General features: G+C 44.0%; 2 protein-coding genes across 3 annotated transcripts in view; one reads left to right on the forward strand and one right to left on the reverse strand.

Moving 5' to 3' along the window:
• Positions 1-609, forward strand: part of srebf1 (sterol regulatory element binding transcription factor 1) — a 16,161-nt gene extending 15,552 nt beyond the window's left edge. Inside the window, exon 19 of the mRNA XM_015033640.1 lies at positions 134-609. Coding sequence (XP_014889126.1) covers positions 134-354 — 221 coding nt within the window. The 3' untranslated portion in view covers positions 355-609. The remainder of the gene's footprint in view (positions 1-133) is intronic.
• Positions 610-3,765: 3,156 nt separating this feature from the next.
• rai1 (retinoic acid induced 1) lies at positions 3,766-15,058 on the reverse strand. 2 transcript variants are annotated; one of them, XM_015033638.1, is made up of 4 exons: positions 8,537-15,058; positions 8,329-8,422; positions 7,377-7,426; positions 3,766-3,845 (listed from the first exon to the last, which is right to left on the reverse strand). In XM_015033638.1, exons 1-4 carry the CDS (start codon positions 14,978-14,980, stop codon positions 3,837-3,839), a joined length of 6,597 nt encoding a protein of 2,198 aa, XP_014889124.1. In that variant the 5' UTR covers positions 14,981-15,058; the 3' UTR covers positions 3,766-3,836. The 2 variants fall into 2 exon arrangements, with proteins under 2 accessions (XP_014889124.1, XP_014889123.1); XM_015033637.1 differs by lacking the exon at positions 3,766-3,845 and having other exon boundaries at positions 4,438-7,426.
• Between the last annotated feature and the right edge of the window lie 2,122 nt (positions 15,059-17,180).

Raw genomic sequence — 17,180 nt, forward strand, 5'->3', positions numbered from 1 at the left:
AGTTTTTATAAAAAAAACTACTATAATATATTAAAATAATGGTGGAGGGGGGGGGATAAATAAAAGCACACATAATCCAGATAGTTGACCTGAGCTCCGTAGCTCACCAGACGTTTGGTTTCTCTGTGTGCAGAGGAGTGCGAGGCGCGGCCCGGCCAGCGGGAGCAGGCCGAGGCCGTGATGCTGGCCTGCCGCTACCTTCCTCCCTCGTTCCTGTCGGCGCCGGGCCAGCGGGTGGGCATGCTGGCCGACGCGGCCCGCACCCTGGAGAAGCTCGGCGACAAGCGGACGCTCCACGACTGCCAGCAGATGATCATAAAGCTGGGCAGCGGCACCACCGTCACCAGCAGCTAGAGCGAGGGAGAGGTTGGGGTGAGGGAGGCTTGCACGGACGCCGTGTGTACCGAAACGCCTCCTGCGTACAAACGCGCGCAGGAACAGGTGGAGGAAAAGACCTGCTGCCGCGGAAACCTTCCAGTGTCCTTTGAAATTCACTGGTTGCTCCTCCTCTGCCTACCCGGCCTCACATCTTAAGGCACTTTTAGAGTTCACGCACTCTGTTTCTTTTTAAATTATGAAGTAATGTGAAAAAAAATAAAAATAAAACAAAAAAAAAAAACCCACAAAGCATCTTTTTTCCTATCAGGCTGGACTCTCTTGTGAGAATTGATTGCAGTGTCCTACTCTGACCACAGTGAGGAGCCACCACTGGAGATGTTTGCCGTGTAGCTCCTCCCTCTCTCCTCCCTCATCTGGCAGATCTGCACCTTTTTCCCCCCCAAATCGGACGGCCCGTCTTGTGGGGGGTTTTGATGTCTCTTTGATTATGGGGAGGTAAAAAAAAAAAATTAAATAAAAAGTAACCAAACTCAATGGTTTGATCGTGGACATGCGCGCTGAAAAGCCCCTTCACATACTGTAAAGGTTTGAGGTCATCATCTGGCTCAACCCCTCTCAATCTCCTGTCTGCACTAGGCCTGTGAGGCTGCTCTTAATGGAAAACAACAATAACAATAAGGCTTTATGAAATTATTTTCATAGGTATTGTGTATTTGTTTTTTTGCTGTGTACATATTTTACACCATATTTATAATCTGGAGGAACTTTGATTAGGCGTTTCTTTTTTGTTTGTTTTGTTTTTGTACGCAGAGTGATAATTGCTTATTTCCTCCCCCTGAATCCATCTTGACTATTCTTAGACCAGGTTTAGTCGAGTCAGGACTGTACCGCATAGATCTGAGCTGGTTGACTCTTTAGGTCTTGGACATTTGTAAACATATGAAAGCAAAAACAGTTTTTTTTATGACATGGCTTTGACATTTCTGAAGATCATTTGTTGCCCTAAAAAAAAAGAAATATTAAACCCCTCCTCCCCATTTGTAACACTATCATACAAGAAAATATCTTTTTCTCATATTTTAGGTGGACCAGATCATTTTCTGATTATTTTTATTTTTAAAAACTGTAAAAAAGTTTCAACAAAATGTTTGCCATTTAACAGTATGTTTTTATTTTATTTTATAGTTGGTCATGTGAAATCTGAAAACTGAAGAGAAAGCTTGTGTAGCAACCTTGTTGGAAGGTATCGTCTTGTAACTGACATTTCTTTTCTTTCCTCCTTCCTCTCCTATATTATTTCTCCATATTTACATGTAAATATTAAATCATTTTTTTAAAGAAAACTTATGGCTTTCACATCTTTATTGGTGAATCGTCTTAATTTGAGAATGTAACTAATAGTTTAAGCTTCAATAATTGTTCTGACTGTGGATATGGGTTGAACTGAAATGACATGCTCGCTTGTGTTTCCTCTTTTGAAGAGTGACCTGTGTTCCTATGTACTTACATAATTTGTAGATTTTGACATTCTAGGTTCTTCTAAGCAGTTTTAGAACTGTATTGCACACTTTTCAGATTTTTTGTTGTGTTTAATGCACACAACAAAGTGCCACACACTCCCAGAACGTCTCAGCAAATACTTATTTTTATATGGGAAAAATGTGCTAAGAAAATCCAAAAGATTTATGATTTCAAACCTTTGACGTATTGAAAAAGAAAACATGCTTTTTTTTTTTTTTTCCATAAATTAGCTGTACGCCGTTAGTCCAGGTTTCTCTTCTTCAGTGTGTCAAAGTGTGCGTGTCGAGGGAAGACAAAAACACCAGGCGTTGGTCGTAGCAGCATTGAAAGGTGCTGGTATATTTAACATTGGCGTTACAAAAAACATTTCAAACAAAGTGATGCTGTAGTGTCATCGAGTCCAAAACAAACAGACATGAAAATCAATAAAACGGCATGCTCCCACTTAAGACAAGTGACATTCCAAAAAAGGGGGGGGGGTTATCTTTTTTTTCTTTTTTTTTCCTGTATCATCAACAGATTCTTTTAATAATGTTTTATAAGCAATAACATATTCCATTTTATAGAAAATAAACATCTCTAGGAAATACTATACACAATTATATTAGTACATCACATCTTACATTTAAACAGCATCAAATACTTCTGTACACCATTAAATAATGAGCTTCGAAAAGAGAATGTTTTGGTGTGGCGTTTTTGCACTTTTCTTTTCTGCTTTTAATACTTAAATGTGTCTCTTTCTGATATGACTAGAACGTTAACGGCCTCCCTGCGCGGCGCAGCGTTATATTGCCCGGCAGAGAGAAGAGTAGGCTACATTTTCGATACACAAACAGACAGGTGGAGCGTCTCTTTGCGTGGCTGTGGAGTAATTACACATCATTGGATATTTCTGAGCTGTACATTGATATGAAGTGACATGAGACCGAACTCCCGCTCCCATAACCCAAGCCCTCGACCGATCCGGCACGATGAGGATGTCTGCTGTACATACTGAATGTGCACACAGTTGAATTAAACTCAACAAATTTAATTTTTTTTTTTTGTTTGTTTTGTTTTTTTTACATATATATCTATATATTTTCATTTCTGAGTAACACAAAGCCTGACATATAACAAGGGTGACGCAATGATGTTGCCTAGTCATAATGCACATCAATATACACCTTTAAAGATAAGAGCATTATATTAAAATACAATTTTTTTTCCATTAGAACTTGTAAAGCACATAATTTACAGTTTCCTCGTTTATTTTATTTTATTTTTTTTTTGTTTCGTCTCGTGTTCCAAACACAAATGCTGACATTGAAATGGTACATCCATTGGTTGGTTGCTGTATTTTTGTGTATTAGGCTGTTTAGCAAAACAGCCCAACATCATGATGCTACCGCCACCATGTTTGACACTTGTTTCAGTGTTTTTTTTTTTCCTTTTCTTATATATATATATATATATATATATATATATATATAATCCCACCCCACCAAGACAGACGAGATCTTGAACTGAAGATGCACTCAGACACAAACACATGGTGAGGGTGTGGCTGTGGAATGAGTAATCACATACGCCACAGGGAGAACGCTGCTGTGGGATCCTGCTGGACGTTTCTGTTCGGTTCTCTGAGCCCATCCGAAAACAGAAAACACACACTCACACACGAATGTTCCTCGCTCTGCATTTCAAATAGTTTCCGCTGGGGTCCAGACAAAAAGCACGTCCCCCTCCCCTTGATAGACGGCGTCACCACCCCCTGCCTCGCTGCTGCAAGGGATCGTTTTTCAGCAAGCAGCTGTTCAGCTCTCCAGGGAATAAGCGGCTCCATGGCTCCACACCTCGACGCAGCCTCTCGCCGTCGTGCTCGTCTACTGTCATTTATTTTATTTTTATTTATTTTTCTATTTTTTTTTTTGGCTTGCAGGATAAGTGGCAGAGTGATGATTTTGGAAGTGAAGGTGGAATGCAGGGATATATTACAGATCCTGTTAAGGAAGAAAGGAGAAATTTAGAGACGTTCAGAGCGACTCTCTTCATCCTGTCTTATGAGCCCTTTTTTTTTTTTTTTCCTTTGGTTTGAACCAGAAAAAGCTTCAGGCAGCTGTGATGCAGGTGGAGAGAGCCTCCAGGCCACTCTGAGCCGTGAGAGTTGAAGCTTTTTCTGCAGAAATGTGCAGAAAACATCAAAGCGAGGTTGCTGCATGAAAGAGGAGATGAATTCAGCTGACCAGCTTGGCTGCAAAAAGAAAACCATGTAAGAGCCAGAGATGCACTTACAGTGTCTCGCAAAAGTTTTCACACTGCTTGAGCCTCTTCTTGTTTTGGTTGTGCTGCAACCACAAGTTTCTGTGTATTTCCCTATGTTTTTATCAGCGAATAGAAAGAAAGTGCTGCATAATGATGAAGAAAAAAAAACATCACAAATTTCAGTTTTTGCAACAAATAGAAATTTGAAATAGGTTGCATGAGTTTGTAGTCAATGCCCTGAAAAATGTTTGGCTCCAGGCAGCTTTAAGTCTTTTGAGCTACATCTCTAAAAGGTTCGCACATCTAAAAACTTGATTTTCTGCTCATTCCTTTTTTGCAAAATAACTCCCAGTCACTCTGAGGATATAATTTTTTTTAAAATACACATTTATTGGTCATTTTCAGCTAGATTCAATTTTGACACATCTTAACACTGAGGCAGTATTCCACGTTAGCCTGCTGAAAGGCCTCCGTCCAGTATCAAATCTTTATAGTCTCTTCCAGATTCTGTTCTAGAATTATTTTATATTTAGTTGCATCCGCCCTCCTACCAAATTCCCATGATTTCCTAGTTCTGCTAAAGAAAAGCATCCTTACAGTATGCTACTGTGACTCCCATGTCTTCCTGCAAGGTAGTTTTCTGCCACACACTGCTTTTTGGATGTACTTTAAAGCAAAAAGTTACATTTTGGTCTCACCCAAGTGTAGGAGATGTTTGAGATGTCTCCTATAAGGTCTACTGCAAACTGTAAAAAATAGACTTCCTATTGTTTTGAAGGATTTCTTTTTTGCTACTTATTTGTGGATGTTTGAACCTTCTCCAGAGTTACCAGGGGCCTCTGCTGCTTCTCTGATTAAATATCCTCTTCTCCAGCCTGTCCGTTTAGTCATGGTTGGTTCATTTTTGCATCTAGCGCTTGAAAGACTGGGACATTTTTAAATTGCTCCATGATGTTATCTCTGACCTGTCTGCTGTGCTACTTGCTCTTCATGACGCCGTTTGTTTGCTAATGTTCTGTCAAAAATCTGGGGGCTTTTGTAGAACACCAGATTACACACAGAAAACAATCATTTTCCTTCCAGTTCACTACTTTGTGGTGATCTGAAGTTTGTGGTGGAAATGTGACAACGCGTGGAATCAGCAATCAAGAAGGATTACTACATTTGAAAGGCAGTGTGTTCTCCATTTATTTTCCTCCTTGTGGCTTCAGCCTGCCACCTGCCCATCCTCGTGGTCTTCCTGTTCTCTCTCTGTCTCTTTCTGCTTTCTGGTCTCTGGAGTAACACATGACTTTCTTTTCGTTTTTTTTTTTTTTACACCTTTAGTCTCTCCACCTCGCCGTCACAGGAAGGCTCTCCTCTTTTGCAGCCTTTCCTTCCTTGCACCATCTCGACGTCTCCCAGTCTGCCGCTCTCTGATGTAACTGTCCTGATTCGGCTCTTTCTATTCCAGCTCAGCCTCAGCGTGAAACTGTCTGCGTTTCCCCTGTTCCTTAGTTTTTATTTTTGCACCCAAAGTGGATATATGCGAGCTTACAGCTAACCTGCTAATCATCCCGTGCTGATGCGCTATTAAAGCGTTACGTTTAGGTGAATTTTATCCCGCCTTAAAGTGAGAACGTGTGGATAAAGAGAGTCCTCTGACGTGGCAACCCATGGGTGGGGTGCTTGCATGTTTATCCGTGTCTCCTCTTCCCTTTGATTGGGCCGCTCAGCTTAAATTGGCTCGGCGCAGACGTGCAGCCTCTCAGATCCCTCAGCCTGATGACAGCTCTGCCTCAGCGCAGCTAACAACAATCTCTCTCTCTCTCTCTCTCTGACTTGCTCTCATTTTCTCTCTGTTTCTCACACTTCGTCTCTGCCGCTCAGACGTGCGAGTGGAGGTGAAGGGGGAGGCGCAGGGAGAAGGAGAGAGAGAGGGAGAGAGGATGAGAAAGGAAGCGGGTGAGAAAGGGGCTGATTGAGGAAGGGAGAAGGGAGGATGGAAGGTGGGGGGGAAAACAAATCGGGGAGCTTATAGGATATCAGAAGGTGAACGGATTGAGACGCTGGGAGAGACGGAGCAGCGGGGGAGCAAAGAAGCGGAATGAGGCTAACAGGAAAAAAAGAAGGAGGAAGGAGAAATAATGAGAGGAAGAAGTAGAGAGTAATGGTGGAGAGAGCATGTGGGGAGGATAACAGGCAGCGATGGTGGGTGGGGTGTTTTGATCAGCTGCCAGCTTTTCATCCCTGCCAGTCTGCACAGAGGAGAGCAGGAAAGGAAAAGGGAGCAAAGGAGGGAGGGAGGAAGAGAAAATGCAGATGCAGAGAAGGGGGGTGAGGGAGGGAGGATGTGAGCCTGGTGCCACCGCTGCCTCAATGCACTGCTGCTCTCTGCTGAATGTCAGCATCTCTGCCTCTCTCAACCACCCCCCCCCCCCTCGCATTTGACCTTCCACGCTGTGCTGCACTGTCCATTCATCACCAGCAGATGGTGTCTATCCCACAGGAAAAGCAGGTGTGGTGCAGACTGTTAATGTTCACCAGAAAAGCAGGGAGCCGTTGTAATTGTGGAGGTCTGAGGGTGCTGGGTCGGTCTAGGCTGCTGGAAATGCTTAACAATTAGTGAGTCTGGGATGATAACGATGAATCTGTCCTTTGTAGTTGAACGACAATAACAGGGACAGGATGAGCTACGTAAACTGCACTGCGTGTGGCATGCGGTATATCCAGTCGATTCACATTCTGGATGTGCACAGGTATACACTTTTCCTTTTAGAAAAGTAAAAGTAGGACAGGAAGGCAGTCATGAGAAGAAAAGTTAAATCATGAGCTCTGCTTGTTCACGTATGTCTTCCAAAAATTAAAAAAAAGAAAGTGAAACTTCCACAATATTCATTGACTTGAATCATTCATGGACTCTTTCCATGCAGTGAATTTTATTTTGGGGTATCAGAGTGGAAGAGGGTTAACAAAAATCCATAACAAAACCTTTCAGATCTTTCTTTTTGTGAACTAATGCTGGAATCCATTAATCATTTCCCTTCCAACAAATAATTACGCAGTACCTTTTGAACATCATTGAAATACACTGCGGTTGTGACAATGTATCTACAATTTTAGGACGTATGAATACTTTTGCAATGCACTGTAACATCGTCTACAACTCGATGCTGCAAAGCGTCGACTTTCAAAGACCAAAAGATCTTCAAGCCTTGTAAAATATCAGCAACAAACACTGTAATGATTAATATGCATATATTTTACTAGTAACAGTTTTCTTTTCTTACCTCATGTTTTGGGCATTTGATGGAAAAATCATCCTCGTGGAATGTGCAGCCTACAGGCAGCGGGAGAAAAGGCAAAGAGGAAGATAAGCTTGCGTCGCAGCTAAACAAGAGAAATGAATCAAACAGACGCACAACACCCTTGAGCCCCACATAGACGGCAAAAGCCAGTAAACGATGAAAATGCAAAAGAAAGAATTGCACAGAAAGTAAGAGGAACGAGAGATGGGGCGCAAGTGAGTGGATGAGTTGCAGAGCGGGCAGGCAGATATGGCTGGTGCACTCAGCAGGATTAAAAAGGGCCTCACTCCGCTCCCTCTGCTGGCTCTGCAGACGTGGCAGGCCTTCTAATCCTCACACTGTACCTCTCTGGCATGAAGTTTCACAAGGGTAAGCCATGTCACACACATGCTGACACTTCCAGCAGCAACAGCGAACAGGAACACACAAAATGGGTGAGCTGAGGGGACGTACACATTCGTAACATGCTCCTGAGATGAACAATTTAGGTATTTAAGCAACCATTGCACATGTCAGTAGAGGTTCACACACCCACATTTAGAGCCCCGACAGCCGCGTGGATGGATGGAGCCACAGGGGTTGCGGTCAATAATGCACACATAGAAACTACCCCCCGCCCCCACCCGTCTGGTTCCCTTCTCTTTCTTTCATACTCCCACTTTCATCATCCTCTTTAATCAAAGCTCTCTTTTGGGTTTTCCCTCCCTCTGAGCTCTCAGACATATCTTTTTGCATTCAATATTGCTACTACTCTATGCATTTTCCCTCTCGGTTTACCCACATCAACTTCTCTTGACTCACCATTTAATTTTTCACTCTTTTTTTATTTTTATTTTAACTCATGCTTGACCTCACTTTCATCTCTCCACGTTGGCTTCTTTTGTTTAAATTTCAGTCCAGTTCTCTGGCATTGTTTCCTACCGTAGTTTCTTACCTATCTCTTTGGCGCAGATGTAGTGGTACTTATAAGAGCAGCCTCTCCAACAGCAGCTGAGAGACGCTCCCGAAATCTGGCACTTGTGACAGCTCTGGGGTTCATCAGACAGAGAACAAAACCAGTAAAGCACCATTCTAAAATAAATAAGACACAAAGAAGGAATGTCTTGACCGTATATTGAGCCTCTTTATGATTGTTAACATACCGTTTGAGCTGACTTGTTGGCAGCTTCCTTCAGTCCATATAGCCTTCCAGCTACCATAATTATCCCCTTAGTCCAGATGGTACAGTTTTCATGAGCCCAGTGCTCCTTGGCCACTGCCTCCATTTGTAGCTTTTGGAATATGCTTTCATTGCCCTCTTGGTCCTTTGAAGTGGCCGTGCAGAGATTCTGGAGCTGCTTCATTCTCCTGAATCTCTCTCTGAGGGTAACTCTTCTCGGACCACCTTCCTGACACGGTCTTTCCGGTCTCAGTAGCCGCCTGTAGTGCCGGTGATGGTGCCTGCTGTTTCCAGCCTCTTCAGTGGTAGCTTCTGTACTTTCCTCCTTTTCTGAGTTCACTCTATCTTCAGTCTTTGAAGAAGTCCCCGGTTCTTCACTGCTGTTACTGTCATTCCTGTGGGTCTTGCTGCCGTCTTCCCTGAAGAGTTGCGTATGTGTGATAGTCAAAATTTTCCGTGGAATGCTATCTTCTGTGTAGTATGGTCCACACAAATCACCCAGGTCTTTGTAGTTTGGTGGTTTCCCACATAAGCAACACGTAAGACGCATGTCAGATAGGTTTGTGTTTACCAATGGTCCTAGTTGCATGGCAGCAGTGTGTGGCACTGCTTTAGCAACTGTGAAAGGATTCCTCATTCTAAGTATGCCCTTTTTTCTCCGTCTCTGAAACACAACAGCATCTTCAGGCTTGTTGACTATGGCACACCAAGAAGAAAAGTCTCTAGAGTTGTTGATCCGTACATAAGGACAAAAAGACAGTTTGGAATTCCTGTTGATTGGTCTCCTTCTGATTCTTTTCACAGAGATGAACTCCATCTGCTTTTCTGTAACGGTCACCACAGGACCCACAATACTAGTCTCTTCACTTTCTATGTTCTCTCGTTCTCTTTTTTCTCTTTCTTCTTTTGCTCTTTCCTCTTTTTGGTCCTGCTCACATCCGGCTGCCCTTACAACTGCCTCAATTACCTCAATGGCATCTTTCATTCCAGGTTTTGGCCCAGGTTTTTTGTGGATCTTCACTGGCTTCCCAGGAGCATGCTCCATTGAGGCTTGGCTTCTTTTTTGTTTAGTTGGGTTTGCGGATGGTTTTCGGCCTCTGCGAGGTTTTTGAATAAGTTCTGCAGAGATGGCTTGGGGGGTTTCTGTGAATTTATCCTCGTTAGTTGGTAGAGGTTCTGTGGACTTTGTGGACTCTGTGGTGGTGACTTTTTCCTCTATTCTTTCCACAGGTTCTGGCGTTTCTGTTGTGATGAGCTCATCTACTTTCTCGGTTTCCTCTAAATTGGCTTCGCCCTTTCTCTTCTTCCTCCTCTGTTTAAGGTGCATTTCATGGTTGTTCTTAATGGCTCTCTGTTTAGCAAGTCTTGGTGTTGTAATAATGAGGCTGTCTGCTTCCAAAGCCACCACGGACGCATCTGTACTTTCCACCATGGCCCATCTCTTTCTCTTCGTTCTGACAGACTTTGTGGCATCACTCTTGGAAGTCTGTTGTGTCCTCTCATCTAGAGTTCCAACTTCTAACCATGTCTCTGTTGAAGACGAAGCCTTATTGTCAGCAACCTCCATCTTGGTTTCTGTTTTACCTTTTTCTTGTCTTCCATAATTCTTATTTGTCACCTCATCTTCCACTGATGGTCTCACTATATCTTTTGCTGATTCCTCTTGACTTAGCTCATGCTTGCCGCCTTGTTGTGTAACGTCCTCCATTACCATTGCTTCTTCTTGCTCTTTCATTTCCTCCTTTGTAAACTCTAGTGTCTCTGTGTTATTTATTTGAATAAAAGCCTCACCTTCCTTAAAGACAAATTCAGAAAAAGCCTTCGATGTAAAATCCTCACTTAGACTACTCTCTTGTTGGGTAGCTAGGAAGTGTTTTTTTGAGCTGGGAGATGTAATCTTCTGTACCATTGCCTCATATTTCTGCCCTCTTCCTTTGCGTGGAGGGAGAACTTTTGTTTTGGTGGGGCACTGAGGAGGCACCACAGGCACGTCACTGTTGGTAGATCCACTGCTGTTAGGAGGAGCATCTTTTGTTGAGGCACAAACCAGAGAAGCTTTCCTGGGTGGTCCTCGCTTTCTTCTGGGGCCTCGGACACTTTTGTCTTTGCGTGCTGGTAGAGTCTCTTCAAACAGGACTGACTGAGATGGTAAGTTTCTTAGTTTGGGCTTTGGACCTCTCTTCTTTTTTACAGGGGGTGTGGAAATGTCTGGGCTAGATGAACGCTTCAGTATTGATAATGTCTTTTCTTTAGATTCTTCAGAGAGGACTGGCTTTGCAAGTGGCACGGGTGAGTGTAGGGAAACATTTGTTGTTATCATGGCATCAGGATTTGGAGTTAGCAGTTTTTTCACAACTATGACCTCTTTAACCTTTAGAGAGATATCACTGATTTTATTTTCTGTTGGTGTTGAAGTTTGAATATCTTCCCCTCCCCTTTCCTTTTCTTTTGTTAGCTTATCCTGTGAGGGTTTTCTGGATCTTAAGACCATATTGTTGTTTTCCCTTTCTTGTACCTTTATTTCTGGGAGAGATTGCTTTTCCTCTGTAGGAGATCTTCCATCTTGGTTATATTGCAGTGTTGCATGTTTTAGAGCTTTCCTGGTCCTGCTTTGCATTTCTGGGACTTCTTGTCTTGGATCTTCCCGGTCCATCAATTTTGTTTTTGAAATTGAGCCCCTGGGGCGACCAACTGGAGCTTTGATGGGAGCAGCCTCAGTAGGAGGCAAAACCTCAGCAGGTTTGAGTCCAGGTTTTGGACCTGGTCTTAGGGCTGGTTTTGGTCCAGATTTTGAACCTGGTTTTGGCCCTGGTTTGTGCCTTACAACAGTTTCAATTTTCAATGGCACTTCTGATTCATGTGGCGCAGGCTTTTGTCCTGTCTTTTTCCCAGGTTTTGGTCCAGGTTTGGGACCTGCCTTTAGACCAGGCTTAGCACCTGGCTTAGGCCCTGGTTTTGCACTGGGTTTTGACCCTGTCTTAGGTCCAGGTTTTGGGCCTGGTTTTCTCTTTACATTAGGTTCAACTTTTGTTTGGATATCTGGCGCATTAAAAGAGCGAGTGCACATTCTGGATTGAAAACCCTCTGTCAGCATTTTAGGAGTCTGGCTCATCATAGAATCCTGATGAGCAAGGTTAGTTTGATCTGAGAATAAAACAGTCTTGCTTGGAGCCATGCTCAATTTTTGCTGAGAGGAATTTGTTTCTTTGTCTTCCTTTTCTTCCTCCTTCTTCAAGCTCAGTTGTCGCCTTAATGCCACACCTGAATGTATGATTCTCCTTCTACCCCTAACATGCTTACGCCCGTATGTCCTTGGCTGAGCGGATGGAACCATGGGCTCTGGTTTAGCTAGTGGTGTCACTGCACTGGAACAACTTATGCCTGGTTCTATATCATCATCCCCTTTTTGAGGAGATGGTGGAGTGTCAGCCCAGGATGGGGCAGAGGGAAGTATTGACTTCCCTGGCAGCTGAGGAGAGTCTGGCTCCAGGACCTTAGCATCGCTGTGATCAATATGATCTCTAGCCTGAGCCGGAGGAGCTGCCTTATCATTGAGAGCAGAGAAGACTGGCATAGCAGACTGTGGCTGAGGTGCTGTGTCGCCAATGGCTGACTCCCTTGTTGAAACATCTGTTGCTGTCGTTGCTGCTGCTGCATTAAGAAGACCGGGTCCCCCTGGCAAATCACTGTCGGTGTTAAGAGCTAAATTGTGGATTTCTGTTCTGCTGCAGAGATCTTCAGAAGGACTCATTTGGATGTCTTCGTCATTTGTGTGCTCTTCAGTTAATGACTGACTTTCTTTCTCCTCCTCCTCTTCTTCCTCCCTAACTTCTTTAGACAAAAGCTGTGAAAAAGAACATTTTTCAATTTCTTCTTTCTCATCTTCATTTATCTCATCCTCTTCCCTGTCCATGTCTTTGTCATTCTCCTGAGTTCTGCTCTCCTTCTTGTCACAGCTAGACTCTTCCAGGACTTCAGTTCGTGGGGTTGGAGAGGTATTTGCCGAACTGTCGTCTTTCTCTGTGGAATATGGATCCTGCTCAAGGTCTCCTCTTGAAATGAACGGCAACGTTTTCACAGAGCTCTCGGATGCAGTTGGAGATTCAGACTTGAATACCTCTGACTTCATCTCTTGACTAAAGTGATCTTTGTTACTGGAATCAGAGAGATCAGCCGGGGATTGTTCAACTGAATCTCTTGCATCTGAGTCATATTTGCTCTGGACCTCTTGGTACATTGTGTCTTCATAGCAATAGCCTTTTTCTGCCATGTTCGTGTTTATTTTGCTGTAGAAATTTGGGCATTTTTCCTCATCTGTCCATTTCTCTTGCTTCTCTGTAGGGTTGTTTGAGTCTGAATTACTTATAAAATCAAGAGTTTTATCCATTGCTTCCTCTTCTTTTCCTGCAGGTTTTTCAGTCCAAGCTGACTCTTCAAAGTTTTCCTTTACAGGCTGATTGATGTGTTGTATGTCTGATGGGGAATCACTTTCTTGTTTCATAGGACTTGGTATTGTAATGCTTGTTGGAGATCTCTCATCACCGATGCTCTTCCCTGGGGTATTCATGCCATCTCCTCCTTGCCCTGCCGTGCATCTTATAGGATCTGGGGTAAGGTTGTGCAGACCCGAGTCCCCAGACCTAGTAGACATATCATCTGGAGAAGCAATGGAGCAAGAGGAGGCTGTGTCCAAGCTGAGTTGTGTGTTGTTGTGAGCCTGGGCTGGACTTCTACCCTGGCCAAAGTAATAGAAACCTCTGTCCAATGGTTCATCACTGCTGCTGGAGTAGCCACCCTCATGGAGTTCCATAGGCAATGGTTGGTGCTGTGGGGTAGAGTAAGGTTCATGCATGGGGACCCCGCCCACATTGCCACCACTGTCTGGATATGGAGGGCTTTTGTATTCTTCACCTTTCTTGGTGGAGGCCCCACTTCCAGTGCTGCTGTTGCTCCCACCACTGCTGCGCTTGCCGCCCTTCTTGTTTGCAACCAGGGCTTCTGAAAGCAGGAGCTGTTGGACATTATTGGAGATATTCTCCACCTGAGAGGTGAGAGCGTTCAGGCTCCACAAGCTGGGGTTTGACAACAGCTTCTCCGAGAAGCGCTCTTTCATTGTGGGCGCTTGTGGCGTCGAAGTGTAGCTGTGGGACGTCGTGTGGGATATGTTGGGCGAAGGGTGGGACCGCGGGGGCATTAGCATGGTGTTTGCGCTGGCTTGATCTTGCATACCAGCTGAAGAGGATGACGACGACGAGGCTGCCCCAGGTGTCATTGGTGGTTGGCCGTACTGGAATGATTCTGGATTAGTCATCAGTGGTGAAGGGGTGGAGCTGTATGAGGGCGAGCGTCCGACAGAGCGAGCAGGGGAATGACTCGAGGAGGGGCTGCAAGTCTGATAATATTGTTCTGGAGATCTGACAGGGAGCTCTGACAGACAGTAATTTTGTTGGGGTTGGTTATAGTGTTGGTACTTAGGGTGGGGCTCTTGGGGGTTGGTCATTGCCTGTAAAGAGGTCTGCTGCTCATAACCTCTGGGTGTTGACTGCTGGTACCCATAGCTGTTCTGGGTTGACCTGTAAGTCCCCTGCTTCAAACTGCTATGACTACTTAGCTGTCTGCTATATTGAGAATTTGGAGGTATGTTGTAGCCTTTATAACAATGGGGCATGGGACTGCATTTTTCCATGTATGGGGATGGAGAGGGTGAGGGCTGTGGGTAGTGTAGGTGACTTTGGGGATACATGAGAGGTGAGGGAGCAGGGTTAGGAGGGTGAGGCTGATGGTGTGGACTTGTGTAACTTGGGGTAGAAGGCTGGTGGCATGGGGTTTGGGAGTGCCCCAACATGTTTGAGTCTATGTACTGGGAGGATCCAGGTGCAGGGGAAGCACCAGCCTCCAGTCGCCCCACCATCTCCTGTTCATACTGTGCTAACTGTGCAGGGTCCTCCCATTTCTGCTGGAGATGGCTCTCGCTCATGTACTGAGTGGAATAATTTCCTGGGCCCATGTGATTACTATAGCCTCCAGGGCCCTGCAGGTGTTGACTGGGGTTTGGTGGAGGAACTTTGCTTCCTCTAAAGGATTTTTTTGCCTGTGAGGCTGATGAGCTCCCATTTCCATTTCCACTGCCTCCAGTACTTCCTGGGTACCCAGAATAGTTTGGTTGGCTGTAACAGTCCTTGGGTCCTCCGATCCCAGCTGCTCCACCTGTGGGCACGTTTGCTGCGTTAGACATAGCCTCATAGCCTGACCTGTTGTGCCCGGGGCCAGGGCCTGGATGTGGACCAGGGCCTGGGTGTGGATGCTGCGGATGGGGATGATGTGGGTGTTGCCGGTAGGTCTCCAGGCGAGATAATTCATGGGGCTCCTGCTGATAGCAGGGTTGGTTGCTGTGGTAACCACTGTTGCGCTCACGAAAGGACTGCATAACTCACTCCGTCTGTAGCCTGAGCAGGGAGGGGGAGGTGAGGTGAAACGGGAGGGAGGGGAAGGGGGGTCTGGGGTTCTGAAGGTATGGAGGGAAGAAGGAGAGGAAATAGAGAAAAAAGACAAGAAATTATGAAGGTAGGTTCTTGGGGTATAAGCATTTTTCTTTGTCTAAGGAGAACTTGAGAATGCATTTCAAGAGACACTTAAAGTAACAACTAATTTCTCTTTCTGAGAAAAACACACATGCAGACACACAGGCGTTCAGATCCAAAGTAGATAATGTGTTGCATGCATTCCCAAACACACATATTCAGTTTTATTGGTCTGGTTTGATTGACCAATGTAAAACCTAAAGCATTCCTTGGTATTATTTTCCATTCTTATATAGATCTGTGGCATCATTTGTGTTAAGTCTATTAAATGTATTTGAACTACTTGATAATTAAGCCATTTTTAAATTTTAATTTCTTTAATTTTTCAACCCTTTAGTAATTTTATGTTATTTTCTGGTCAAGTGTTTATGAAATTTTCAGCTGGGTCCCTTACTCCTTTCTGGTCAGATAGAAACTCTAGTTCACTCCCAGGAGAAGTGGTCACTAATACACTGTGTGTGTGTGTGTGTGTGTGTGTGTGTGTGTGTGTGTGTGTGTGTGTGCATGCTCTAAATGCACCAGCAGAGGGACTGTGTTGATAGTGTAAGATGTATTTCTTCCAGTATGTGACAGCGTTTTGGGACTATACGGTTTCACCTGCATGCGAGTGTGAGTGCGTGAGTGTGTGAATGTGTTTATACAGAACAGAGATGAACAGGGGAGAAGTGGAGACTTTTGCTGATCTATAAAAGCAAAAGAGTCACCGGGAGACACTGAGCATCAGAGTGTGTGTGTGTGTGTGTGTGTTCGTGTCCGAGAGAGTCAGTTTTAGCACAATATCCCCACTCTCAATCCACTCTGGAACTGTGTTACATTTCACCAGACACAACAACATTATTCATCTATGAATACTCTCTCTCTCTCTCTGTGTGTGTGTGTGTGTGTTTGTGTGAGTCCAATGGACTATCTTAAACTTGTGCACTTCTTGTTAAGAAAAGCTCTGGTCCATCTTTTTTTTAAAAAAAATACTACAAACAAATGCTCACATTTATTGACAAAGAGACACTTGTAAATTCCCATGGAGACCTAATATCCGTTTTCCTGCCATCCTTGCTCCCCTCTCTCAGGTCAATACCGTTCCACCTGGGGTGACGTGCGTGTGGGCATACTTGTTTACACAATATCAAGGAAAAGACGTGGGTTTCTCCAAAACCGAGCATGCTGAGAACAGCAGGCGGGTTCAGCAAAGACACAAATTATTTGTTTCATCCAGTGGAGTAAGCCCTCTCATTCCACATTGAACATTTTTCAGTGTCGACTGCTTTGCTATAGATTTCGCACTCCTTGAATGCTTTCCAAGTTACAACCGCAAACTTTGTTGTGCTTTTCGGGGACGTAATGTGATTAATTTGACGTGGAATAAAAAAAAAAAAAGTAAAATCTAAAAATTGCAGCAGGCGGTTTTATGACTCGACCTCAGTCGGAAGAATGGATGCAGAGCAGAGTTGTGAGCAATGATTCTCAATCGGATTGGAGTCTGAACTTGAACTGGGTCAGGTCTAAAAGAAGAATGTGTTTTGGTCTAAACCAGAGGTCTTCAATTCCAGTCCTCCAGGGCTGCCGCTTTAAGATGTGTCCCTGCTCCGACACAGCTGAATTACTTCATTAGTATGCAGACAAGTTTCTCAGAGCCCTGTTAATGACCTGATTATTTGACTCAGGTGTGTTGAAGCAGAAGCACAGCTAAATGTGTTTAAACTATTTACACTGAGATGAAATAACAGAGAAATACTATTAATCACCTTTGACGAGGCTGCACTGAATTTATTTGTGGGTATCAGTTTAAAGGGGGGGTTGATCACCTTACTCTTCACTTTTATGTTTTCTATATAGAACTGGAAATCATGTTTGAGTTTACTTGGACTTTAGCACTTCTTTACGTTGGTCTATTACATAAAATCCAAATAAAATGAACAGCATTTTGCGGTTGTAACATGACAAAATATGAAAAAAAAAAAAAAAAAAAAAAAAAAAAAAAATTTCCGGGGGGGGGGAATTAAAAAAATAAAACTTAAATGTTTTTTTTTGTCTTTGTTTGCTTTTTCC

This window comes from Poecilia latipinna, unplaced genomic scaffold (assembly GCF_001443285.1).
Source record: "Poecilia latipinna isolate Pla-1442-1.1 unplaced genomic scaffold, P_latipinna-1.0 Scaffold275, whole genome shotgun sequence".
NCBI classification, from domain to species: Eukaryota; Metazoa; Chordata; class Actinopteri; order Cyprinodontiformes; family Poeciliidae; genus Poecilia; species Poecilia latipinna.

Excerpts from the sequence above, each read along its gene's own strand:
- rai1 (XM_015033637.1), bottom strand. The coding sequence starts at position 14,980 with ATGCAGTCCTTTCGTGAGCGCAACAGTGGTTACCACAGCAACCAACCC. Across the intron at positions 8,423-8,536 it reads CCAACAAGTCAGCTCAAACG|AGCTGTCACAAGTGCCAGAT; the intron begins GTATGTTAACAA and ends GATGAACCCCAG. Across the intron at positions 7,427-8,328 it reads CATCTGCGCCAAAGAGATAG|GCTGCACATTCCACGAGGAT; the intron begins GTAAGAAACTAC and ends CGCTGCCTGTAG.